Raw genomic sequence first — 27,645 nt, 5'->3', positions numbered from 1 at the left:
CTGGCGCATTTACAGAAATGTTGATTAATGTGCATTGTCCTAATCAAATAAACTTACAAGATTAACTGTGAAAAAAGGAACACATCTATTCATAGCTGATAGAAATTACTTGCATGGGCGCCCTGATAACTCAGTTGGTAGAGCGGGCGCCCATATATAGAGGCTTTCTCCTCGACGCAGCGGGCCCGGGTTTGACTCTGACCTGCGGCCCTTTGCTGTATGTCATTCCCCCCTCTCTCTCTCCCCTTTCATGTCTTCAGCTGTCCTGTCAAATAAAGGCCTAAAATGCCCCAAAAAATAATCTTAAAAAAAAAGAAATTACTTGCATAATTATGAATCTCTAATGCACCTGTGTGAAAATCCTTTGCACAACTCTTCACTGTCAATTTCTGAGTTTGGGTGAATTTTTCTTTGGTTCTTTGGCGAAAAAAGAATGCTGTACAAAAGCTGTACCATAATGAATGTCTGAATTTGTCTAGTCAAGATGCTTACTGTAAGACTCACATGTCAACGACAGTTCATAGGCACACAAAGACCTGCACACAAGAATAACATTAATTAAGAAGATTTTCTTAGAAAATAATAGTATTTTACTGACAGGGCATCTCAAAAAAAGTGTAAAAAAGTGCAGGTTAAGAGTGCAGCAGGGTTTTGGTTATCCCTAGTAAAATCATCTTTGGAGAAAACAGTTCATGCTGATATGCTTGCTTGACTTTTTTGGCACATACTATAACTAAACTATCAACAAATGGCATAGGAATGTAGCACAAATTAAAGTTTAACCAGTTCATATTGGTGTATCAAAGAAATCTGTGACCCATCAGAATGTGTTTCTGTAGCGCCGTCACAGAAATCATTCTGTGACTGCGCCGGAAATATCGAACCCGGGCAGAGCCTTACTAAAAACTATATAAAAAATAGCGTTCTTTGCACTGTTAGTCTCGTTTGCTGTTACAGGTCATTTAAGACCATTGTATGAAAAACGACAGAGCTTCAGAAACATCAAAGTTACATATAGTCACTTGAATGTGAGTTCCTCTGTATGTTATTGAAAATGAATGTAGTCTGGGACAGAAAGTGTGCAGTGCGGTCATGTTGGCAGTAGATGGCGCCACTGTTGTTCCTTTCCTATTTGGGGCCATCCCTCAGTTTACTCCTGCTTCCAGGTGCTGAAGTTGAGCCCTTCCGCTCTCCGTACAGGAATTTGAAGACTGCATTACGTCAGTTATCCTGCCAGCGGCAAGAAAGCAGCCCAGTCCGGAGTGTGGTCACTGTTTTTTTTTTACTACTTTCTGTGGAGAATTAAAGGGATTTGTGTTTTTTTTCCTGAGGAATTCAGAGTTGGGAGTTCTGTCCGTTCTGGGTGAACGACGGGGAGGAATGAAATTTGGAAGCGGCGCATCGCAGCTCTCCTGCTTCAGTATGAAACGTTTGTAAAACGATTTGAAAATCGACGACACTCAGAAAGTAGATGGAGGAAACAGAAGGTGAGGAATATCTCAGGTTGTAACTTTATACTGAGGAGAGGTTACATTGTTTCCGTTTAGAAAAAATGTTGTAGTCTTATCGTTTTACACGGTGAGTTGATACAAGCTTATCTTTGTGCAGTTTCAGTGTTAAGTCGAACATACCTGTTGTTTACTCACTTTCCCAAAGATAGTCGGGCAGTTTTACCTATTGTCCCAGAATTTTAAGCATACAATGTAAGTTGTTAAGTTAATACCTTGTCGTTTTTTTTACAGGTACAGATCATTGTTACTGTGCGGGATGTGGAGGAGAAATTCAAGACTCGTTTCACATGAAAGTCCTCCAGGACACCTGGCACAACGCCTGCTTTCAGTAAGTGTTCCAGTTTATTTCAAACACGCCTGCAAGTACTCTGTGTACTGTAATAAGCTTTTTGGTCAGTAATAGTCTGACAAGTGAATTATTTGTTTTTATAGAAAGAAGAGGGGGAACAGTTTCATTGACATGGGACACAATTGTTTTATTTTTTTTTCTGTTGTTGAACATGCTGACTGCTTTCTCTGTTTGGGTGTACTTACAAATGGCCTTGTGGATAATCCCAGAAGCTTCTGTCTTGTAGCCTCAATATGGGCCTCCTAGATCTGTTTTTTTAACAATTCGCCATTGTTTTTGTGCCTCTGCACAAAATGCACCATGTAGGATGTTCATTCCTGGTAGTGTCACAGCTGACAAACCTCTGCATGGGGACGGTCCAGGTTCTTGAATATAGATTGGTCAGTAAAAAGGTCCTACTATCCTGGAGGACTTTGCCCAGACTCTCTGCTCCTTCTCTGAGGCTTAATGATTGCCACACTGGAGCTCTCTGGTTTTCACAGGTCACTGCCCCATAGTGAGATACCTCCTGTCGGGCAGTGAACCTGTGGCTGGACGCCAACATACTGTACATGCCAACATGATATATCACTTATAGGGGTTTTCCCTTGGTTAAAAGTAACATTCACTTGTTCTCATGTGAGATAAAATGGCTCAGATTAAAAAAAAAAAAAACTGATGACAGTTGTTGACAAACAGTAGCTTGCCAAAGCTGTCATGCGAGGTTTGAATTGACTGCAGGATCGCAGAGCTATTTTTAATGAAGAGTTCAATAGTCACCGTGCCTAATTTGATACTAACATTATAAAACAGATGATAAAGAAGTCTGTGCCTAGATCTATGAAAGTAGCTTATTGGAGCACAGCACAAGCCACATGCTGTAGAGTATATCCAAAAATCCTTTGGTTTTTATGACTGGAGTCTGGCTGTGGAGGACTGCAGGCATGTCCAAAAAGCATCAAGAATAGAATACATTTAATGCTGACTGTGTTGTCTGTTTCTGACAGAAACTTGAAGAAAACTGAAATGGTTCTCTTGAAGTTTTGAGCCAGTATCCAGCAGCACATAGTCCTTACATAACCTGGGATTTCACATCTCAGAGGCAAAGCTCCTGACACAGCTGTGTTATTGAGCATTGATCCTCTCCCTCCCTTTTGTACTTTTATACTCCCTCACTTTTATACAAACTTAAAAAAAAACTTGCAGATATTTAATATTATTGTGAGTGTGTGGAAAGACAAACTGCAGTATTGACAGTCAATACTTTGTCCCTCTGAGGTGTGGGTTCAGAATAGGGATGCATCTATCTGATAATTATAACTAATATTGGACCGATACTGACTCAAATACCTGGATCAGGTATAGATGACAATGGGGCCGATCTATTCAATTCTATATTTACGGCAGATTACACATGCGCGTACAACGTCATGCGTCAGCAGTGTGCTGGTAGACCGCATAGTTGAGGGAGCTAGTTTGGCTTAATTGTGATTAAATGTTTACATTTTGATTTCATTTTATGCAATCGGATTGTTTTATACTGGAATTTTAATTCCTGTTTAAATTTTGACGAATGTTTTGCTGCATTTAAAAGGTTTACATTACATGTCATTTAGCTGACTCTTTTATCCAAAGCGACTTACAATTGCTATATATCAGAGGTCGCACACCTCTGGAGCAACTAGGGGTTAAGTGTCTTGCTCAGGGACACATTGATTGATGTATTGCAGTGGGAATCGAACCCAGATCTCCCACACCAAAGGCATGTGTCATATCCACTGCGCCATCACCAGCCAGGCACTTGAATTGTAATTGTAAAAAAATAAAGAAACAATGAAATTATTTTCTATGTATTTATTCCTTACATTTGGTTTCACAAAGTTAGGAAAGGGATGTTTAGTCAAGCCCGATGTTGCCTTACACATAAAAGAATAAAAGTCACTTCCACACAGTGCACACAGCTTAATTAAAATAAAAACTGGTACTGGTTTGGTACTCGGTATCAGCCCCAAAGCCCAGGTATCCGTATTGTGACTGAGAAGTCAAATCGGTGCATACCTAGTTCAAAATTGTCTTTTTCATCACAAAGGTTGAGATATCTCTGCCCTGTAGTAATCACACACTAATCACAGCTCACGTCACTCTTGTTCCAGTAAACCTGGCAGTGTTATTGAGGCCTATAGGTAACGGCACACTCCACTTTGCTATGCTCTGCATTCCTAGACAGCGATTCAGAGATGTGAGTCTGCTTTTTCAGACACTGACTGCAGAATCCATGTTTTTTCCCAGAGAAAGTTGGCATTTCATTCCAATCTTGTGCTTCACTGGAAGTATATAGAGCTGCAAATATTATCATCATACTTGGCCACAAAAAAAGAGTATTGTATTTAATACTTTTAATACAGGATTGGGTAATATTTAGTCCTATCCTCATTTCATTTTTCTGCAGTAAAATATGAAATTGCAAATACACATATTAAACAAATGTGTGTGTGTGTGTGTACATGCATGTACATAGAATCCACATTTACATTTTGAGAAACTTAATCTTTTTCTTTTATTGCTTCCTTCACGTTTTGGTGCCACCTCTCTTACATCTCATGTTTCTTTAAATTGTATGCAGTACAGAAGGGGCAAGTTGATTAATCATTAAGTTTATTAACAGAACATTCTGCAGCTATTCTGATAGTCAAGGGAAAAAAATAAAGTCATAGCAACGGTCTGTTATGCATAGTAGTGGTTTGCTATTGACAGACCGTAGAATGCTGTAATTGACCGATCGGAATCAAGTATTCAACAAAGCCGTGTATTAAGACACGCAACCTGAGCCTAATAACATTAATAACTCCCTGTCCTCGTGATTTGAATGGAGAAACAATTGTCACTCTTCACTCCTTGGAAAGAGGTTGCTTGAGGACAACAGTCACACAACCAATGATAAGGTTCCATTATAAGTGAAACACTCCCTCTTTAGGTCTTCAAGGCCACAACTACTATTTCCACTTCATACTCCAACAAAGGAATACACTCCAGCCGGAATGTGGATTTAAGGAAATGAGTAATGTTTACTTGGTAGTGTTTGTGCAGGCAGGACCATTGCATTGTTCATTGAAGAACCACCTGAGTGTGGACGCCCCTCCGTTCACCACCAGTCTGTCTAAAGGGAAGTCAGGTGTTTTTATAAGCACCCTTACACCACTTCAGCTTGTTATATTACAGGGACATAATGGGCAATAATTATAGGTTATCAGCTGGTTTTGTCAAGGAATGCTTTTTGTTCAGAGTAGGGCGAACAAGCTGGAGGTTTTTGTTTTTCCTGCCACACCTGGGCAGATATGGAATGTCACCAGTTTGAATACTGCACTTTTCACAAGTCTTTCTCTTTTGTGTGCGTATCTTTTATCTGATTAGACCAAATGGGTGCCTTGGTATCACCAGGCATACTGCTACTAATCCTGTTGTGTATGCTGTAGCTTGACTAATACTGGATTTTTGGGGCACATACCGATGGCTATATTTTAGAGTTAAAATATTGAATAAATGGTCAGCATTTATATAGTGCTTTTCTACCTTACCGGAGAAAGCGCTTTAAAAATTGCCTCTCATTCTCACATTCACACACATTCATACACGGATGGTGGCGGAGATGTCATACAAGGTGCTGGCCTGCCATCGGGAGCAACTTGGGGTTTAGTGTCTTGCTCAAGGACACTTCAACATGTGAACAGAGCTGGGAATTGAACCGCCAACCTTGTGGTTAAAGGACAACTCGCTCTACCTTGATAGGCTGATATATTTTGGAAGTTTAGTACTGCACTTTGTTGTTACTTTTCAGCTGACACATATGAAATATCCAAAACCAATTATTGGTTAGGCTGTACTGTTTTGTAGAATTTCGCAAATTATTTATTCACTATGGTCTTATTTAAATAGTTTCATAAACAGAAACTAGAATTTTGTGTAGCCTAATTCTGCACCTAGACTGTTTGATATCGTTCAAACACAGACGCACACAAATCAGATGAGTGGCCTGTAGAGCAGCTGTGGCCACAGCAGCACAGCTACCATTACTCATGCAATCTTTACCTCAGCAAACTTTCACCTGTGCTTCCCCTTATCATGTCAGAGTGTGATGAATCAGGCTGGAGTCATTATTACACTGACCTTGTGTTCATTCTTAGTATTTGTTGGGTTCATCTCAGAAAAACAGTTTGTTTCCATACATTAGCATTATCTTATATAAGGGCATTAACGTGGATGCCACATGATGTGAAAAGACAACTTGTACTCTCCCCTCCCCCGCTTGTCTCTCCACAATAGACAGACATGTGGTCTTCCCTCTACAAGACGGTTCCTTCTTAACTATGCCAGAAAACTTTGAAATATCTGGAATCTTTGCCAAAGTCAATAAGCCTGGATCAACTATACCTGCAGTGTAGCGAGCAACGTGATGCATGAGGCTCAGCTGAGAGCTGCTGCCAGCGCTGCACCATTTTAAAATCCATAAAAACCACATTCCCAGTCAAAAGCAATATTTCTGACATTTCATTTAATCTTGCAATCTTTAAATGTCATAAAACATACATGTGATAATCTTAATATTGTCACAGACATAAGCATGTGAGCATTCAGACAGCGGTTTCCAGAAAAGCATCAGCAGAACTCTCACAGTCTCTTTGGGTAAAACCATAGCTGTGAATTAGAAATAGTTGTTAATCAGGAAGTCGTTATTGTCAGTTGAAAGTTTATTTTTGTAGTCATAACCAGTGCAGCTTGTTCATAGCTTTCAGGTGCTATCCAGTCTGCGGGCAACTTTAGCATTCCTCACTCTTGAGGAACATTTTGTCCTGAAGTCACAGCCAAAATTGTCCCTGTAATCCGCCAAGTATCTTCTCGGGTGACAGCTTGGAACAATCAGTTTTATTATGCAATAAAATGGAATTAAGTATGAAAAAGTCTTAATATTTACCTTTTTTGAACAGTTCATTTTGTAGCATTGCACCTTAATTAGACAGTTGAAAGTAGATAGTGACTGAAAATATAAATAATATACATTACGTGATCAATATAAGTTATATAGTTTGCACTTTGAGCACAAGGTTAACAGAATGCTTTTTTATTATTGACATTGACCTAGATAAGAAAATTCCCAATGAGAAGTTTGTGAAGTAAGCAAAAACTGCACTATAAACAACCAGATGATCTGAGGACTTTGTCCCTGTAGAGATTGTTTTAGCCTGTTTTAATAGGCTATAGGTTGTTGTCAAAGTGTTATTGCAGCTTTTCCCTCAAATGACTGGATCCAATCAAGATGCTGGAAATTGGCAAAGTGTGGCAGCCTTATTGGTAGTGTGCAGAGGCTAATCCAAAGGGTCGCAAGAAAAACTCTTTGTGCTTTCTGTTTTTCTTACACTATAACACTGCACAAATAACCTCATACATACAAGACCCAGCACATCTCAGGAATGAGGTATTTACTGTGCCCTTCACCTTGTTAAACTCAGAGAAAAGAACGTTGTCGCCATTGGGAACATGCCCCTAGCTATTGTTCCTTTCCTGTCCAACCTCGGAGATGAAAGTGTGATGTATGATTTCTACACAAGCTCTCTTTTACTATTTCACACCATTCACTGGTATGTAAAGTATGTAATTTAAGGAATGGGTTTTGAAAAGATGTACAGATAGGTTACCTAGTTTGGGTGATGGTTCAAATGTTTAATGCTTACAAACTTCCTAAGTCCCTTTTTCCTGCATTTTGTCTCTGGTTTATTCTTAGTGTTTGTGTGGCGCTCAGCTCTTACCTAATTCTGTCTTATAGTGCTGAAATATTATTCATACCAATCACTTCATTTTCTGACAATTAGTAAATTGATAAAAACAAATAATTGATGTTTATTTGGATTGGGAATGTATCATTGAAGTCAAGTAAAACGCTACACATTCTTTGGTTACAGCTTCTTAAACGTGATGATTTTCTGCTTTTCTGTGATTTATTTCATTGTAGACAAAACAAGCTACAGATTAATTAATAATGAAAATGATTTTTGTTGCAGCGCTACTGTCTTTTACATGCAAGTTGATCACGTTAACCTGTACGAGACGGAGTGTAAACACAAAGTACTATCATGTGAGGGCAGTGTAATTGGTGCTCCATAACGATCTTTCCGATCAACCACATACCTTTGAAATTCTGAACCTTTGAAATAATATGCCAGGCTTTTGAGTCTCGGTCATATCCACCTTGAAGGTGATTGCTTTCCAGTTGGAAAAGTCCCCTGCTGAAAGCCCTCATCTCTTCATTTTTCTCTGTTCATCTACTTTGTTTTGTGCAAACGTGACCAAGACTGTTTTTGCTCCCTCAGGTGTTCTGTGTGCTGTGACCACTTGACTAACTGGTATTATGAGAAGGAAGGCAAGCTGTACTGTCGCATACACTACTGGGAGAAGTTTGGAGAGCTCTGTCATGGCTGCTCTCTGCTCATGACTGGACCTGCCATGGTAAGTCTGCTGAGGGTGTGGCGTATGAAAGACATGGGCATTTACCAGGCAGCAAGGATGTAACAAAAAGGCCCTATGAAACATAGGAAGGGAAGTGTAGGAAACCAAGGGTTTTGAAATTGTACAAGCAACTTAAAGTCAGGATAACTTCGATGTCTTCGACTATCTTAGATTATGACCAATCATCTCTCGCAAGTCTCCCAACTTTGCTTTGCTAAATTGCTGAAGTACTCTTTTTAATGTTAACTTGCTGTGACACCCTAAGGGGTAATTTTGTTAAAGACCTAAAAAATAACCAGAGTTGTCTGCAATTTCCTTCTATTTAAGTTTTTTTTCTTCTGGTGTATAATAAGCATTACAACCTGTAAGCCTTTGTTGGTTTGTGATTGGGTAAGGCTTCAGTATAATAAAGCCCAACCCTGGGTCAAAACTATTAGTCTGTTGCTACATGTGCCAGGCTTTCAAAATCTGCCTTGCCATGATCGTGTGACAACAATTGGCAACAATTTCCTCCTACTTATGCCAACAGAGCGTCTCAATGCTCTCTGTGTTGAAGTTTCTCCCCACTGCTTCAGATTAATACTAACATGCATTGAAAGGCGGGGGGGGGGGGTTATTACATTTACAGATGAGTGATACTTTACATTGGCGGCTGTTGCTGAACATAGCAGATTGGGCTCTAGACCACACTCTTCCTTCTCTGTACAGAAGTTCTCCACAGTTCACTTCCCCAAGTACACAGAGGATGGAGTGGGAAGATGCTCCAACGTGAGGTGGTTTTGGAGCCCATCATGTTCAGTCCTCTGCGGTGAGGTGGCTCTGTAGATATTACCCACAGTCTATCCCTCACATCATTGTCTGTACTGATGTGTTTTCATAGAGAAAGTATCTGTTGTTAAAGCAAGACTATGCTACTTTTAATAGAAGAAACAACACATTCTTCCCTTTACAAATTAAAAGTATTATTTGACGAGCAATATATTTCTGAAGTTTCTAATGAAACTGGAAATAAGAAAATTGGATTCAATCATATGTAGAGGCCAGTGCACCTTGAAACCATATCTTATATTTTAACAAGTATGCACTAAGTCAAGGTAGATTTAAAGTAACCAAGAAAAAAACTGTAAAAGTCAAATCTGGAACCAGGTAAACTGGCGTATGTTGAATTGAATCCAAACACCAGCCAGCTTTGATTTAGCATTTACAAGTTGAAACATGAAATTCAGGTGGCAGCAGCTCTTGCTGGTCACAACCACGGTCACTTGTCGAACATGAAGCCAGTCTGAAGTTTTTCTTTTTGCCACCAAGCAACACGCACAATGGACTCTTCTATTTAGTATTGGCATCCTGCTTCATCAGCCAGCGAAGCCAAGTGTTTTTGGCAGAGCTGATTTGGCACTGCAGCCTCTCGGCCAGAAAGAAAATCAGTGTGGGCCATCAGCAGAGGAGGGTCATTCAGAGCTGCTGCTGCTGCTTGTTAGGCATTCAAGTCCAGAACACTATTGTTTTTGTACTGGTTTTATAATTATGTTAGTGTGATGATTGAAGATGGTTGTTGTATTTTAAGGCACTCTTTTTGTCGAGCATTTAATGTCATTTCTCTGCTTTTGCCGTCCAGTTTCTTATCTCCCAAATGAGACCTACTTAATTGTTCTTCACTTTGATTTAATTTTGCTAAATTTGTATGGCTGTGTCTTGCTGTTGAAGCCCGAGGCAGGTTGTGAACTTGTGACTGTGGTTGGTGTCTGTGGTTCTGCTCTTGGCTTAAAGCTAGGGAGTTACAGACAGACTACTGAGATGTCACAATGATTTGGCTGACATCACTCTAATCTCTGTAGCAGCAGCGGTGACTCCTTTCCATGCACTGACTCACTGACTCAGAGAAAAGAAATATTGGTTTCAACTTTCAGTGTTTTTAAATTGCATACAACTAAACGGTGATTCTTTTAGACATGTCCTACATCCATACTACATTCTAATATTAAGCAGGTTTTGAGTATTTGTGTATTCGCACCAACAACCCTTGATTTGTTTGTGCTGTTGATGGACATTATATATGGGAAATGGAGGAGTTGCTCACAGCTGGAAAACGATTAAAACAAATTATAAATAGTTTTGAAACAGGAATTATTATAATTATAAAGACACAGTTTAATTGACAACGGTGGATGTATTCTATAATTTCCTGTTAGTATGAAATGGTTAAGTGTGTTATTGTCTTGTGTACTAACTGCAGATACCGTATATCATAAAGAAAATACTGTATACTATTAATATGTCATATGGAATTGGGACACATCCTGTGTTTTAAAAGAATTCCTAACTCAATGCTATTGCAATCTCTATTGAAGAAAACCTTCCTGTAATTATGCTTTTTAACCAGTTTTGGTAAACAGATTTTTCCTCCACATCACTCATGTGCATGTGTAGATTTTCCACTGAGTCACATTTAAAATGTAGGCTTAACACTTAGATCTCATAATTTAACCTGAAATCAACGTTTTCTGTGCTGAGGTATGTGCATAATTAGAGTACCTGGTTGCTGAAGGGCAGACACATTACCTCATCTTGCATGAGAGAGAGATGTAAAACATGTCGCGTAACTTTCAGAAAAGGAAATCAGGCGATTTTAATGAGAGTAAGCACATGATTGTGAGCTGGTTTCAGGTAGTTGAAAGCGAGAACGTCAGAGACGAGTGGCTCAGACCTGTAGAGGTAGGTGACATCATAGCAGATTCCAGACAGCGTGAGAGTGAAACAGGTGTTACGACTCGGTCGTTGCTCACAGCGGGAGGAGGGCAGAAAGCAACACGCAGCACAACATACTCATCTCTGATGAGCAAAGCGCAGCAGAACAGGACAGCAGCCTCCCCATCAGCAAATTACTTCTTGCTGCTTCGAGTCTCAAGACATTTTGAAGATCAGCCCATTTTGTTTGTGTTTCCAGGTGGCCGGAGAACACAAGTATCACCCAGAGTGCTTTGTGTGTCTGAGCTGCAAGGTGGTGCTTGAGGACAGGGATACCTACGCCTTAGTCGAACGATCCAAACTCTACTGGTAAGACACCTGCACAATCCTTTTGAAAGCTTTTTGCAATATAGACTTAGCTTTGAAAGGAGTTGGGAACACATGCAGCTGGCAGTTTTTGATGTGGGTTAACATCCTTTAAACACTAGTCTCAATATGTATGCTAATTATATAGTGTGGAAGTATAGGTTGTAAGTCATAGTGTTACTGAATGTGAACATCCTTTTAGTGGAGTTCTAGTTTGTGCTTGTTACAGGAACCATATTGTTATATGGAGGCATGGATGACATTTAATTGTAATGCATTGTGACATCTTCACTGTTGTTACTCTTATTCTAAATGTGTATTTCTTTTCAGTTAACATGTAAAGGTTTTTTTTATCCAAAGATAGACTTTGAAGAAAAACAGGGTTCCTAAGTTATTAGTTGGTTATTATTCCACGACCGCTTCAGTTTTACGTCATTGAAAAGTAACTTAACAACAAGCACATGTCCACACATGTAGTGATTCACCCCCTTTTCTGTTTGTGTGCAGTGGAAAGTGCTACAAACAGGTTGTTCTTACACCCATGTTGGAAAAGCGCTCACATGACTCGGTCCTAGACTCCTTGCCCCACACAGTGACGCTCATCTCGATGCCCTCTGCAGCCAACGGCAAAAGGGGCTTTTCCGTCACAGTGTTGAGGGACGTCAACGGCTCAGCAAGTGTTCAAGTTAAAGAGTAAGTGGGACCTGACGGAGGCTCACCATCGTATCTATCTTGCTGTTCTGCTGTGGCAGCATGAGTAATGTAAAACAGATTACAGGTTTGCTAAATAACAGGGCACTGTGTGTAAGTGTGTCACTTCAAGAAAGGGTATTGATTGATAGATAAACATGATGTAACTAGTGTGACACAGTTCTCTTTAAATCGGTACATTCCCTCTATAGTGCTAATACTGACATGTAGGTGTTGGTACTGTGTTGTTTCAGAGTCAGAGGGATGCTTATTAGTCCAGAGGTCCGAAATGCCATCCATGTTGGGGACAGGATCCTGGAGATTAATGGCCTTCCTGTCGGGACACTGATGCAGGAGGAGGTGGGTTTATTCCTTGCACACATCTCTGATACTCATGGAGTGATATGGGATCTGCAATTCGTCAAAATAGTGTTGATACTAAGGGCACGTCCATTACTTGAGTGCAATTTGCAAAGCTATGTTCTTTGTTATACATACAACGCATGCAAATGTAATTTTTGTCATTCCTTACATTCCTCCATCATTTATACATTCTTCAGCTGGGAGAGGACAGTATGTGAAATGACTGCACCTAGTATCCCAACCTTAAAGGTTACATTTGCTGCAATGATGTTATGCTTTTTTAATCAGTTTTGACTGTTAATCTGAAATCTCAAAGTCAAGTCCTGTGAACTAATCCAAGTCTTCTGCTCTTTGCTTTTGCAGTAGAAATACAATCCGTTGCCAGTTCATTAGGAACACCTAGCTAAAACTAATGTGACTTTATACAAGAGCCCTGTGATAAATTCTACCTTCATGAAGGTTATAATAAGTTTTTGTTTTGTTGTTTTTGAGATGTGTTGATTCAACTGTGATCATTTTGGAGGATGCTGTTAAATTATATTTAAAGTGCCTTATACTGACATGTTGTCCACCCCATTTATATCAATGAAGGTAGGCTAAATAACAGAAAAACCTCTCTGTGTTAGTTTTTTTGATAGACAGCTGTTTGCTCTAAGTGAAATCATTGTTTCCAGCAGATCATAAGTAAGGTTTTTCCACCTCAAAGATGGCATACTTTTAAAAGGATTTGTGATTCTACTGTCTCATAAACTAACAAATATGAAAGAAAAACATAAGTAAATTAGAATAAACATTATTTATATGATTAGATATTCACAGTTAAAATTGAGTTTTTGTCATATAGCGAGAAATTGTGTAAATCTTGCGAAGAGTGTAATATCTTCCCAGGAACTAATCATTTAAAACTCCTTCAAACCTAACTCTCGTTTGTTTGTTTAGGTGGATGATCTTGTTCACCGCACCAGTCAAACGCTGCAGCTGCTGATAGAGTACGACCCAATCAGGCAGCGTTTAGACCGGCTCAGGCTGGGATCACCAAGAACCCGGCTGGGAGTCCCAGCCACCTCCCGCATGCGTCTGTCCTCACCGTCTGACGCGGTCCTGGAGAGAACCGATGAGGTTGATGACAGCACACTAAAAAGGAGGTCTTTGAGGTATATTGGAGCAGCCAAAAACCACACAGCTTACACATCGTGGGTCTGTAATGAACAAGATTTGAGTACATATTTTTTTTTAAAATTTTGAATCAACCATATTCTCTCTATTCCAGGCGCAGTAACAGCATATGTAAGTCACCCGGGCCAAATTCCCCTAAAGAGATGCCTTTTATTTCACAACACATCGGCCGCTCTGAATCCTTGAGATCCTCCAATAGCTGCTCTCATCGTATCTTCCGGCCATGTGACCTCATACACGGAGAGATCTTAGGAAAAGGCTTCTTCGGACAGGCTATCAAGGTCAGCCTCCAACTTGCATCAGTTCTCCAGCCTGTATTTAACTTCTACCATTAAGGACTTTTATTTGGCTCCTCGGATTCAAGTAATACAAATGTTGCTTTTGTCCCACTAACAGGTGACTCATAAAGCCACAGGAGAGGTGATGGTGATGAAGGAGCTGATCCGTTGTGATGAGGAGACCCAGAAGACTTTCCTAAAGGAGGTTGGTGATCTGCAGCAGGAGGCCCGCGCTTCCTCACAGACAAAACAGAGTCTTGTTGGTCTGCATGGAGCTGTGATTTATTATACTCACAACTGAAATCACGCCACACGTTACCAGAATTACCTCTTTGTACCTTGTTAGTTTAAGGGGTTTGCCCCTGTCTTGGGTTACATTTTTGGGAACCGATAAGAGATTATCAGCTTGCAATTGTATTGGTAGACTTCTTTTTAACTCTATCTCTGTTTCTGCCTAATCTTCAGGTCAAAGTAATGCGATGCCTCGAACATCCCCATGTTTTAAAGTTCATTGGTGTGCTATACAAGGACAAGAGGCTAAATCTGATAACTGAGTATATCGAGGGAGGCACGCTGAAGGATTTCATCAGAGACACGGTGAGTAAAACTGGTTAATTCACTTAACCTCTTCCTCTCGTCCTTCCCAGTGGAGCACAAAACAGCCTTCAGTGGCCACAAAAAGAGCTGTGTGCAGCTCAGTCGTGTTGGAGGGGGCTGCCCTGAAGTAAACTTTGCATTGACAGTGAGCTCTCGACTCTTTAGTGGGCTGGCTGGCATGTCAACTGGCCAAGACGTGGAATGAGAAAATTAGTAGAAAGTGTTCCCAGGTGAACTTTGAAGAGCTTTGCTCCCCTCCTCCCACAGCTGACTGTTGTTGAGAAGCAGTTCAGTTTAGTGCATGGCCCAATGAGGAGAGGGAGAGTTGTTTTTTTTGTCGTATGTTGGGGAGGGCCAGTTTTTAGGGTTAATCTTGTTTACTGCTCATGTTAAATACAGTTTTCTCTATCTCTACCTCTGTGAAAAATAATTTTGTATTTATAAACTCTGTTATGCATTATGGCTATTAATTTCTCTCTCTTGTCTTTTTTGTCTTTACTCGGGACTAACAGGATCAGTTTCCATGGGAGCAAAGGGTGAGCTATGCAAAGAGCATCGCTTCTGGCATGGTGAGTTGGCTTCTTGCAAAGACATTACTATTAGGGAAATCTTTGGCTGCTATTTTCAGTTGCCCAAATGTAAGTAAATGTGCTCTATGGCACAGGGGGAGGATTAAGATGTGTGGATAGTGCTAACAAGGTTTACTATATAAAAGTGAATTTTCTAGCACACGTGAATTTTACCCTTCTTTCCTCCTTTGTTTCAGGCCTACCTTCACTCAATGAGCATCATCCACAGAGACCTCAATTCTCACAACTGCCTGGTTAAACTGGTGGGTTACATGGCATCTTACCAGCTATTACGCTTTATAAAATCTGAACAATAACAATAAAGGGTGGGAACGATTTGTACATTTCATGAACTGAGTAAAAGTTGGCATGCATTCATTTGTGAGTAAAAGTAGTTCCCAGCCCTGTGATTTGTTGTGTTTATATAGACTAGTTGTAGAATAGTTGTAAAACTTTTTTTAAAAGTTTAATGTGAACTCAAGACAATATTGCATTATTTTAGCAGATTCTACTAGAGCCTCCAAGAGCATTTACTATATTTGATTCCTTGATATTAGAGAGAATTTCTTCTTCTTCCACAAACAAAAAATCCTTTCTGTTTACATTTGGTTGTCAGATCCACTTTTGCTTAGTTATACCTGAAACGTATACATTTTTAAAGTAATGTGGCTCCTTACTGTACACCAAGTTCAAAGTGAACCATTGAGTGTCATCCTTCAACAGGACAACACTGTGGTCGTGGCTGACTTTGGACTGTCCCGACTCATAGTTGAGGACAAAGTGAAGCCTCTACCTGATAAACCAACCACTAAGAAGAGAGTGTTCAGACGCATTGACCGAAAGAAGCGCTACACTGTTGTGGGAAACCCTTACTGGATGGCTCCAGAGATGCTAAATGGTGAGCTGCTGACAAATAAATGAAGTACCAACTTGATTTACAGATGATAATTCATTTTGTGGGTCAATGAGTACAATTACTTTATCCTTTTATTTGATGTTATTTCAGGTAAACGCTATGATGAGAAGGTGGACATTTTCTCCTTTGGAATTGTACTCTGTGAGGTAAGAATATGCTGATTTTACCCAGATTATCTGCTTTGATTTTCTGATAGCATAGATAGATAGAAACAAAGAAAGAAAGAAAGAAAGAAAAACTTTATTCATCCCCGTTGGGAAATTCGAGTGTCCAGCAGCTCACACATAAACACACATTCCCATACACCGCACAGTTCCCCATAATAAATAATAGGGGGTATTTAGGTGGTGTTAAAAAGCCTGAAGGCTGTGGGGACAAAGGATCTCCTGAGCCTCTGTGTCCTACAGTGCAGCGAGAGCAGTCGCTCACTGTAACTGTCTGTACTGTATACTACATAGTTTATGATTGCAATGCCTTTTGGCAGGTAGTTCTTAAATCCTGGATGTGGGAGCTTCCAGGAAAACACCACTTATAGTTTCCAAAGAGGCTTCTCCTCACATCTGTATTATCAGATCATGACAACACAACCGTGTCAAAATATTGGATTGCCAAACAACATGTCAGTCTCTACAGATCTAAAATGCAATTGTATTCTAGGAATTCTAGAACGTTGTGGGCTGAAACATGTTATGGCTTGTGCTTAATTTATTAACCGTGATATTTCTAAAGTGTGTGTCTACTTATTAACGGATTGACGCTTACCTCCTCCTCTGTCTTATGATCCAGATCATCGGAAAAGTCAATGCAGACCCTGAGTGCCTCCCCAGGACTTTGGACTTTGGCCTGAATGTTTGCAAGTTTGTGGAGAAGTTCCTCCCTGAGGACTGTCCACCAGCTTTCTTTCCACTGGCTGTGGTCTGCTGTGATATCACACCAGACAACCGGTGAGCACCTGCTGTTATTGTAATGGATAATAGCTTACACTTTATTTGTAATGAAAAGCAGTAGAAGAGCCCTGTTTCTAAATAACCTGAACAAGGCGAAATCAAGAGATATGCAACAGCTGTGCAGTGAAAATCAGGAATTATTTAATTGGGGGAAAAATAGTATTTATCGCTCACTCAAATGGCCAAATGTGTGCGCCAGGCGTTGTTATGTCTGGGCATCCGTGGCTAAAGCCCCGAATGTTTTATGAATAGCCCCGGATCTCAAAAAAGTGTTTTGGAACAGAACAGAAGCAATTAACAAGTCATTCATTTTACTTTCGGTAAAAACTTTAGTTTTATAAAAACACTGTTAAAGTCACAGGAGACAGACAGCAGATGATTGAGAGGTACTATGATCCAATAAACTAATGATAACATACACAGGGTGGATGAAGTACTTGGATCTTTTACTTAAGTAAAAGTAATACCTCACTGTAAAATAAATAGGTTGATAATATTTTGTATTAATAATCCAAATCTGCGAAGTAACTAAAGCTGTAAAATAAATGTAGTGGAGTAAAAAGTACAATATTTCCCTCTGAGATGTAGTGGAGTGGAAGTATAAAGTAGCATAATATGGAAATACTCAAGTACAAGTACCTCAAAATTGTACTACCACTGGCAACATAAATACATTTTAATAACTGTTTTTCCAACTATATTCAATAAGGTTCAGGCTAAGACCCCAATGTCCTCAAATCCTAGAAACGCCCCTGGTGTCTGCCTTCACCTGGATGAGATAATATCCAGCAGCCAGTTATTTGATCTCAAGAGTCTGTAGAAGCAGTGGGGGAGAAAAACAACTTCCAAAAACAAATGCCATCTCGACCTGCCTGCAGGGGCACGCCTCTGCTGCCAGATTGCTTCCTCATGTTTTCTCTCAACCTTGTCAGTCTAGTTTTAACCTTAAACCCCTCTGTGTGCCCTCCCTCCTCCTCCCTCAGCCCACCTTTCCAGAAGCTGGAGGACTGGTTTAAAGCTCTGTCCCTCAACCAGGAGCTGGGGATCCCCCTGCCAGCCGAACTGGATGAACTGCATCAGAGAGTTAGTCGACTCCACTGGCCTAAAGGCGGCTCCCCATCCCAGAGCACAGATCAGTCATCAACCCCAACAGCAGCGTCTCCAGATTCCAGCGTGACAGACAGTGGCACCTAGGTCCTGTGCCTCTTTTCTTTGACCCCTCTGAACTGCTGCAATAATACTGGGGATGAGAAAAAGAGGGAAATTGCATTAAACCCGAGCCATATTAAAACTGGATAACCTGAGGTAGCTGGACCAATCTCCCTGTGTGGGACCTTTACTCTGAGAGTGCCAGTGAACTGTAATGTGGGTGGAAAGACACATTTCAAAAAGACAAATGTTAGATACGATACCCTACAAAGCCCCCACTCAGCACACACAGGGTTGTACTAATGTTTACTGTGTATATAGACAATATGCAACTTTCTTTGGTCCTTTCCCCCAACAAAAGACGAACCTCTTAATAAGGTGGAAGACCTCGATGAGTCAGATGGGACAGCAGTTTTGTTTTTCATTCTTTGAAGTTGTTTGCTATGTGTGCTATGCACAGATCAATCCTAAACCACCAGAGGACTCACTTCACTTCACTGCAGCAGCAAAGAAAACAAAGATGCTCCACAGTCCGAGTGTGGCTGATTGACAGGTCGAGGTAAACAGGGCAGGGCTTGAAATAAACAGGTGTGACTTTTAGCAGCAGTGGAAGCAAAACACACTCTGACCCCAAATGGCACAAGTAGGCAAAGGAATGTTTTTCTTCTAAGCACCACTAATCTAGTTTTTGACGAGATGGTTACATGTATGGTTCTGTACTTTGTATTCTAACGATTTTAATTAATTTCTTAGAATGATGAATGAACACTATTTAGATTTTTGCCACTCCGACATTTTGTTCAAAGTTTCTATCAAAACCTAATGCCTATTTTATAAAAAAAAAAAAAAAAACAGGGCAGAAGCTCTTGTGTAAAGTAGGGCTGTTATTAGTAATTATCAGACATAATCATACAACAGTTGCCAATAAAACATTGCTTTGTACAGAAGATCTGGATTTTTTTTTCTTAAGCAATGTATATACATATGTACATATGCCTCTAATTGGATGTCATTTTCTAATGGGAATTCTAGATTTGTAGATTTTTAGACATTTCATCAACGATAGACATTTTTGCCTTTTTGCTATCATCATGCAAGGTACTGACGACCAGTTGTAACCACTAGTATTTATATCACTGTAGTGTTTAATAAATAAACATTCTTAAAGTTGCCTTTTTATTGTCACTCTTCAATTTTGTATGTCAGTAAAAGTGTTGCAGCTCTTCTGCTACAATTCAGGATCAGAGTTAAATAATTTGTCGATCTGTCTTTCCTTAAATTGCACTGGGAAGTAACTGGGTTTTCTTTTTCTTACAAGAGATCAGTTCACAGCAAAAAATGACGAACTGAAGTTATATTTTATAATTTGTCTGAATTACTTGCTAAATAAGTCCAATGACTTCAAATTTTGACAAAAGCTAAATTATTTTCCTCTAGGAAAATGAAAATAAATAATTTAGAAAATGTACTTAATATAACTTTTATAGCTTTTGGCTGTTCCATAACACTGTACATTGTGCCTGTACAAAGGCACAGCACTTTGGTAATGTGTGCATTTGCCTTTTTTCACATTTCATACAGTAAGTCATAAATGGGCTTAATGACAAAATATTAAATTGTTTTTATTTAAATCATTGTTACTTGCAGCCTTAAAAATGATTGTGGATCATCAGCTAACAGTGAATATTGTCAAATTAGTTAGAGTTTGTCCCATATCCAGTTCAAAATCATTAAGAAATCAAAGGTGTCTCACTATCGAAGTGTATGTAACGGTCACTGATTAACATCTAGAGATCCAAACTTTGTTTTTGAAGCAGTTGGAGTTGAGATGTTTTTAAAATCCTCTTTACATCTTTTGCCCTTTTTGTACTTCTTACCTTTTTATCTTAGGCTACTTTCTCAGGTGATTCCAATGATTGAAGTATGTATTAAGGAATTGCCAACAGAGGGAGCTGGTGCTAAAAGTTACTACAAAGGAACAACGCTTAAATAACAGGACACTTGTAACAGGCCAAGCATTCATGCTGCATTATGTTTTTCATCTCTAATCTTAAATATACAGATCACACCACATCATCATTTCTGAGTTTGATGTTTTATTTCAGCCTCAGCGGTGGAAATCTGCATTCATACAAAGTATTAAATTCAAATGCTGAACAGTATTTTGAACACGTTGCTTATGAAGAAAATAATCAATTACAACCAGCACACAGACACTTAAAATAATGGAGCAGCAGTAACCAAAGATTTACAGTCACATGGGTCCAGCATTACTCACAAAACAAGATCACATGGAGTGACGGAGTGGGAATAAACAAACTGGCAATACGATGGAAACTAACAGTGAAAACTTAAATCTTCTGTGTACGATCATTTCTTTTACAAGGTAGATATTTTTTAAAATGTCTCCTTTCAATCAGTAGTTCTACTTTTAAAGATGCAAAAAAATGGCCCCTGAATACAAACATACAGCAGGTAACCATGTGCATGCACTCGTGTTTTTGAATGAACACTAAACTTTGGACTGTTTCTATTTTACTCCATCCCTGTTTCTACCCTGAAGCATCAAATGCATAACTCAAATGTCTGGATCACCAGACTTTTTCAGCACTTCAACACACTCGCTGTCCTGCTCTGCAAGACAGACTTTTTCTTTTCTGATCTGTGTTGTGGCAGTGCTGTTCTGTCCTGAGGACCATCTGTCTCTCTCATGCTTCTTGAGAGCACTCTGTATATTTCCTGTCACTCCTTAACCTGTGTAAGAAAAGGGCAAGTCCTCTTTCATGTCTGCCAATGACCACCCGTCATGCTTTGTAACCGCATCGGCCAGAGTACAAAGAGGAAAAAAAAACCATCCGGGTTAAAGATAAACAAATATATTCAGGAGTATCATGCTAAGGCAGAGTTGGTGGCCTTCCCTTGTCTTTAGTGGGCCTGTTTTACCTCGTGTTCCCTCATCCTGTCTCAGAGGAGGATATTTTTAGACAGATCTATGTCACCAGTGTGTCTCCAAGACAAAGCAATCTTTATACATACACGTTTCTCATCCACGTCTCCCTCGACACAGCAAACAGGTCAGTACAAATTAAACCTCCTGTGGAAGGCACCTTCTCCACATGGAAAAAAGTTATTAACCCCCATTACAAACACCAAACAAAAAGTCCATTAGACTATATTCATACTGTTTTTGAAGGGAGCAGCCCATGATCGTATTGTTTTGGCTATCAAATATCAAAAATGAATATTAAAGAACTCATGACATATCTTCATTAATAACTGATTCCCCTTAATAGTTTCTAACTTAAAATTGTGTCCACAGCTTATCTTGTTTGTGCCTCAGATTTATAAAAACCAAAGAAAAGAGGACACAAAGGACAGTATTCAGTTCTCTTTGAAGTGAACACTGCTCCCCTGCTCCTTTTAAAACGGAGGTTACTCAGGGAGGCAGAAAGGAGAAACGAAGCTGTGAAGAAGTGTTTTAGTCCACAAAAATGTTATCATAGTCCTGCGTTCAAGGACTACACACCTCCTCATGCTCCGGGTGTCCCGGCTTGCTGGCCCATGAGAAGCTCCCCGGCCTCCATGCCATCCAGGGCGGGGGTTGTCTCGTGCTCTGCCGTGATCACAATGGTGGTCTCATCCACCAGCTCACAGGTGGGGTTGGAGAAAGCCGACAGGGGCAGAGTGATCCTCTGCATCTCGCGCTCATACACTCGCTGCTCATGCTGCTTCTTTAAGTTCCGAGCCCTAAACACAAAGAACAGAGATTCATTATGTTCATCAATGGTCGTGAGATCTAATGTTAATAAAATAATATTGATTATAGTTGCTTTAAATTATTCCCCTCAGCTAAAGATTAAAGCTATCATGCAAATTAACAACCAGTGCCAAGTCTGATTTTGCTGTTATAATAAAAATAGGTATCATAAGTGGTCTTGTGGCTGATCCTAAGTACAGCACTGTTTTGGAGGGCCTAATATTCAAGAAAATGAGCTTCAGATAACATACTGTATGTAGATAACAGAGGCTTTTATTACATGTGCCAGGTCTGCAGTAAAGGCAAGGGACAGATGGTGAAAGGGAACAGAGGGCTGACAAGCTGGCGAGGAGTTTATCTACTCCAAGGCAACACAGTGATGGGGAGCAGCATGAGGCTGCTTTCTACTGATCTGGAGCCAAAACAATATTACACAATAATACACTTCCAACCTGCAAGCTCCAGTGCAGAATTTCAGGGTTCATTTTAGCTTCAAGCACAATTCCCAGAATCTTTTCTTGCTGTCCTTCCCATAATTAGTTTCCCAGAATCAGTTTCCCAGAACTAGAAGATTAATACCACTTTCATGCCTGAGAGTGGTATCAATCTTCTCATCGATCTCTTAGCAAGAAAAAGAAAACACGTATTTCCCAAAATGTCAAACTATTAATTTAAATCATTATTATAGGTTTTTGATTAAGAGCTGTTAAAAGACTGATTACTGCATGACAATTTGATATTTTTAACATTGGGGTGGTCCAATTGGCATAGATTCAAAACACACTCATCACTGCAGAGCCTTAGGCTTTTCAGAGTGTTACTTGCAGTGCTTGTGTATGGGAAGCCTGATAGGGATCTGTGTCCTTGTCAGTGCACTACCTACTCCTACTGGTTGGTCAAGAGCCTGTTCCCAATGGGAATAAAGTATGAACATTTGCATGCATTGCACCATCTCTGGCCAGGAGGAGTCTAGAGTGAAAGAGTCAACTTCATTTATATTGTAGGAGTCGTATTGTAGTCTACAGCCACTCCGGGCCAGTGGAGGGCCAGTTGAATTGCAAAGAATATGGGCATTCTTGCCACACAACTATCACATCACTCAATGTGATGTCACTGTATGCTGAGGGCAGTTATAACGCCCCTGACATAATACGCTGTTCCTCCTTATTAATAATGACCTCCTAAAAATAGATAACAAAGACCGGGGCACTGCTAATCAGATTTGACAGCCAAACACAGACCTGTAAGGGTATTTTGTGCTGTGCCAAAAGGCCATTATTTTGCACATTACATAACTGCAGTGAATGTGCAGGCTTCTCCATCCAATCTAACCCTCTTTCTCTTTCAATTCTATACAATTAGAATGCTTAAAATAGACTGCAGGCATTTATCTTCCTGCCATGTTCCTCCCCATGTTCTGTTGTGGTTGTTTTGTAATAAAGGCATTAAAATCGCTGCATCTACGCAGAACAACAGAGAGAATCGTTGGGGAATGTGAACAACAGCTGATGCCCTAAACTCAGGAGACCATTAAATATGGATGCTATTACGTGTTTTAACTAATCATACTGGCATTTCTCCTGCACATCTAAATGCTTTGAATCACACTACACGTGCCAGTGGAAAAAGGAAGCGACAAGAAGGCATCACATTTTGACTTGCAGTTACAGCAGATACACACACGTAATTATGACATCCTGGAATCAGATTAAATGCCTCTTCAAAGCAAAAAAATAAGCAAATGCTCCACATTGGGTCCTTTTTAATAAAACTACTCTAAGACTGAACCAGATGATTGATGATCTTGCGATTTAGATACTGACCTCTTATAGAAGTAGCCTCCTGTGATGCCTACTCCGAGGAGGATTATAATCGCCATCATGAGGATGCCGATAACGTAGCCTGAAAAACAAAAGGAGAATGTAAAAGAGATTAAACACTGAACATGCAAACTGAACACAAAGATATTGAGTTAATGTAGCAATGCATAATTTATAGCTAAGGTTAATTCAAACGGAAAGTATAGTGTACCACCAACATTATATATGTTTCAGAGTTAAAACAACATACCGAGTGTGCCAAGGTCCTTTTTCTTTTTTGGTCCTGTGCGCGCTCGCTGGCTGATTCCCATCACTGGCTGCACTGCAGCAACTTCTCCCTGAGAAGCTCCAGACTTGGCCGGCTGAAAGCTCTCTGTGGAGGGAATGGTTCCTGTTGGCTCGAAGGATTCGGCCTCTGCTGCTACAGTAGAGGCTTGGTCTAAAGACACAAATAAACAATGCCAGTGTTGAACAACATAATGCGTTTTAATTGGGGATGCTCTGAGTTGTGCTTCTGTTGTGCTGCCAATGGAAGCCAAATCAAATTAAGTAGTGAAATGTTGAACTAAAACCTCCCCTAGAACATGTCTCCACACAGAGTTGGGGCGAAATGAAGAATGTACTGTAATATAAAGTTGTAGATTGATTTTGCCATATGATTTATACCATGGTATCTCTCCCTTTAATATCTCAGGGCTATGTTTGAAACCAATGAGCAGGACTGCTTTACGGCAGCTTAGTTTTGGATTGTTCTATGATGTTTGCATCAATGTGATGAGACGTCTTCACTGTCAGTTACTGAATTTGCTGCATTAGCCAGAAAGGTTGTGTATGTCAGGTTATTTTGTCCATAAACAGTTGATTTCCAGAAGATGTCCTTTATCACAATATAAAATATAATAATATATATTATTGTATAGTGTGTGGACACTTGTTGTAGTAATGCACTTACTGGTGCATCATGTGGACTGTGTGGTTTCCAATTACTGCTTTTCCAACAACATTACCACCGACACAAAAACCTCCTAACCAGCTGGACGCAAGCTGACACTCTGGCACTGCTCTCGTGAGGTTGGAACATAAATCAGTTTGCGGTAAGGACATGTTTTTTTTCTTCATATGTGCCAGACATATACTGTCTCTAGACTCTGCATGCTCAACTCTATCTCAGGAGACAGGAAGTTCAGCTTGCAGATGTCAACATCTGCTCTTTAACTCGTTTTCCATTTCCTCCACACAAGTTGTTGTTTACGAACTCTGGAGTTAAAGGGTGTGCAGTCATAAATTGAAGCAGCCAATTAGCTGCTGTCTCCGAGCAAAGGCTTTTCCTCTCGGCCAATGAGCTGAGGTTAAGGGCGTGGATAATGACATTCTTCAAACTGAACTTTCTGACTGCAGGCCTTTGTTATTGTGTGACTTGGTTTGGCTTTCGGAAAGAAGAAGGAAACAAAGGGAAAAGTAGACGAGTCTTCTCGCGGCGACTCTTAAAACGCAGTAATTCATTTTGCACATGGTTTATTTGTGGAAAAAAAGAAAAATACCTTTTTAAAAACTTTTTGGTTGAACCATAAAGGTTTATATTTTTTATAAGTTGACTGCATCCTCTCTCATCAAACTTTTTTTTGGTTTTGAATATTTAGAACATTTGCATAGCTACAAAAAACTCACCTCATTATTTCTCCCTAGCATAATCTACTTCTTCAAATAATGAGAGCTTTGCAGGAAAGAGAAAGTAATTTCGGCAGCATCAAGAGTCTTTTTTTTTTTCATTTATAAAATGCATATTTATCTTTGCAAGGTCGGGCTTTTAAAGCTAGGGTTCTAGCTTTTTTCTACAAATGCCAACTATACTATACAAATGTTGGGTATCCAATTATTGTCATGTACAGTGTTTACCTACCTTTACATGTGTTAACTGCACAGAATTGTTTCTGGACTGTCCCATCTGGGCCAGTAATGTAGCACCAAGGCCTCTCAGAGGAGTCTGGGTTTCGGCAGTAATTGTGATCTCCCACACCTACAGGAGGAACGATAAAAACAGCACACGTCTGTTACTGATGCCTCCTGGAAATATAGGCCTGTCTCTGTCTGTCTGTCTGGACTGCTGAATGGCTAAACCACTGCATTCATCAATCATTCACACTACTTCATCACAGTACAATGAACAGGCCTCTGTGAGTACAAAGAAAGAAAATGAGTTGCTGTATAATAGAAGCAATTTAACACCATTAACAGATAACTCAGTGGCTGTAAATATCAATCCTGTCAATCCCAATCACTTTATTCCTCTGCGTGTTTGATAAGACTTGCAATCCTGTGGGGAGCTGTATTATTACCCCGCATCAACATATCACCAAAGATGTAAGAGCTGTTTGTTATACTGTAAGGAAACTGCTGTACTATCAGCATCAGTGACATTTTAAATGGCCCGTTTCCTGTCTTCAGCATGACTCCAACAGCAGAAAACAGGAGAGGAATTACTTCATTTAACGGGGCGTTCACTGACCTCTGCATCACTATTCAAGTTGTTTACCTGTCTGTGAATCAGGATGGAGTTGAACATCATAGTCTCTAGTGGTGTTGGTCCAGTTTAGACAGGTCAGACCTGAGGAGGAGCTCTGTTGTTCCCCTCTGTACTCCAGACCTTTGGATTTCATGCAGTCTGAGAAAAACAACACAACATGTGAGCACATGCAAGTGATTGTGCAATCAAAAAGAAGAGAAAAACGATACATTATTATGCATGTATTTGAAAAAGTAAATCATGCTACATTGTAAACCGTTTTTACAACAAATTAAATACAAAAACAATTGTCCATAATGTGTCATTTTACCTTTTTTATTTCCGTTCGATGCGCTGCTCTCCACCATGGCCACGCTCAGAAAAACGTGCAAGGAGAAAAACATTTTGCAGAGCTGACGGGCTGAACTAACCGACAACATGATGCGCTACTGTTCTTTTTCTCTAAAAATGTAAACTTAAAAACGTATAAAAAAGGTTTTAAATGGACGAAGAGCCTGTGCTAGATATGTATCAGGCACACTGCTCCTCTCGCTGGAGTCCCAGCCCTTGTTTTTGTCAGACGAGCTCAGCTTTCTTCGTAAACAGTCTTCTGTGGGAGGAGGAACTGCATGCCCTTTGCAGCACAAACCTCAAGGTCCTAAAGCCTCTCCAGGTTCACACATAGTGCGTTTCACTATCTTTGTGGGGACCCGTCATTGACATAATGCATTCCCTAGCCTCTTACCCTAACCTTAACCATCACAACTAAATGCCTAAACTTAACCCTCACCCTCACCCTAACCATAACCTAATTCTAACCCTAATCCTAAAACCAAGTCTTAACCCTCAAACAGCCCTTTAAAGTTGTGGGGTCCAGCATTTTGGACCCACAAAGCTGTCCGGACCCCACAAGTATACTGTATTCCCGTATTTTGGACCCCACGAATATATACTATATATACTATGAATACACTCTTTAACACCCTCCCCTGACACACACACACGCACACATTGACACTAACCAAACTAACCAAATGTGCATATACACACACATTCAAAGAGCCCACAGCCCAACAAAACACGTTTGCATATAAGCTCACACACATACACACACACACACACACACACACACACACACACACACACACACGCACGCACGCACACACACACACACACACACACACACACACACACACACACAGGAAAGAGTATGAGCTGCAAAATAGTCTGGTAACTTATCATGGCATGCAGCCTTTGAGAATAAACACGTCGCCAAAACAGTCAGCAGGGGAAGACAACTCAGAGTTCGTTCACATTTTTGATCAAACTGCAAAAAAATACTGCTATAATCCATCCTCAAACCTTTTTCCTTCTCCCTATCCAAGAATAATCCCCATGCTTATTACATGTTCTGTCTATAAACAGCTGCTCTGCTTTCCATTTTTATTTGAAAATAAACGGTATCATTCATCTCTATGTATAATCCCCA

At 40.0% G+C, this 27,645-nt stretch overlaps 2 protein-coding genes across 3 annotated transcripts; one reads left to right on the top strand and one right to left on the bottom strand.

Moving 5' to 3' along the window:
* The first annotated feature begins 1,171 nt into the window (after positions 1-1,171).
* Positions 1,172-19,247, top strand: limk2 (LIM domain kinase 2). Its single transcript, XM_031309299.2, has 16 exons — positions 1,172-1,487; positions 1,743-1,839; positions 8,202-8,337; positions 11,285-11,394; positions 11,899-12,084; positions 12,336-12,441; positions 13,384-13,598; positions 13,715-13,901; positions 14,017-14,103; positions 14,364-14,495; positions 15,008-15,064; positions 15,262-15,327; positions 15,788-15,962; positions 16,071-16,126; positions 16,767-16,924; positions 17,911-19,247. Exons 1-16 carry the CDS (start codon positions 1,472-1,474, stop codon positions 18,119-18,121), a joined length of 1,995 nt encoding a protein of 664 aa, XP_031165159.1. The 5' UTR covers positions 1,172-1,471; the 3' UTR covers positions 18,122-19,247.
* Positions 19,248-20,152: 905 nt separating this feature from the next.
* On the bottom strand, positions 20,153-26,757 carry pik3ip1 (phosphoinositide-3-kinase interacting protein 1). 2 transcript variants are annotated; one of them, XM_031309300.2, is made up of 6 exons: positions 26,488-26,757; positions 26,187-26,315; positions 25,554-25,670; positions 23,904-24,092; positions 23,657-23,735; positions 20,153-21,823 (listed from the first exon to the last, which is right to left on the bottom strand). In XM_031309300.2, exons 1-6 carry the CDS (start codon positions 26,594-26,596, stop codon positions 21,607-21,609), a joined length of 840 nt encoding a protein of 279 aa, XP_031165160.1. In that variant the 5' UTR covers positions 26,597-26,757; the 3' UTR covers positions 20,153-21,606. The 2 variants fall into 2 exon arrangements, with proteins under 2 accessions (XP_031165160.1, XP_035849045.1); XM_035993152.1 differs by having other exon boundaries at positions 21,578-21,823; positions 26,187-26,317; positions 26,493-26,757.
* Positions 26,758-27,645: the final 888 nt, after the last annotated feature.

The sequence above is a fragment of the Sander lucioperca genome, chromosome 2, assembly GCF_008315115.2.
Source record: "Sander lucioperca isolate FBNREF2018 chromosome 2, SLUC_FBN_1.2, whole genome shotgun sequence".
Lineage (NCBI taxonomy): Eukaryota > Metazoa > Chordata > Actinopteri > Perciformes > Percidae > Sander > Sander lucioperca.
This window is presented reverse-complemented; position numbering and strand designations above follow the sequence as displayed.

Bases quoted from the DNA above. Each gene is read 5' to 3' on its own strand.
- limk2 (XM_031309299.2), top strand. The intron at 12,442-13,383 runs GTGGGTTTATTC...TTGTTTGTTTAG, and splicing joins GGACACTGATGCAGGAGGAG to GTGGATGATCTTGTTCACCG. The intron at 13,599-13,714 runs GTATATTGGAGC...TCTCTATTCCAG, and splicing joins CTAAAAAGGAGGTCTTTGAG to GCGCAGTAACAGCATATGTA.
- pik3ip1 (XM_031309300.2), bottom strand. From the start codon at position 26,596: ATGTTGTCGGTTAGTTCAGCCCGTCAGCTCTGCAAAATGTTTTTCTCC. The intron at 24,093-25,553 runs GTAGGTAAACAC...TTGTGTCTTTAG, and splicing joins TGCAGTTAACACATGTAAAG to ACCAAGCCTCTACTGTAGCA. The intron at 21,824-23,656 runs GTCAGTATCTAA...CTTTGTGTTTAG, and splicing joins GGAGGCTACTTCTATAAGAG to GGCTCGGAACTTAAAGAAGC.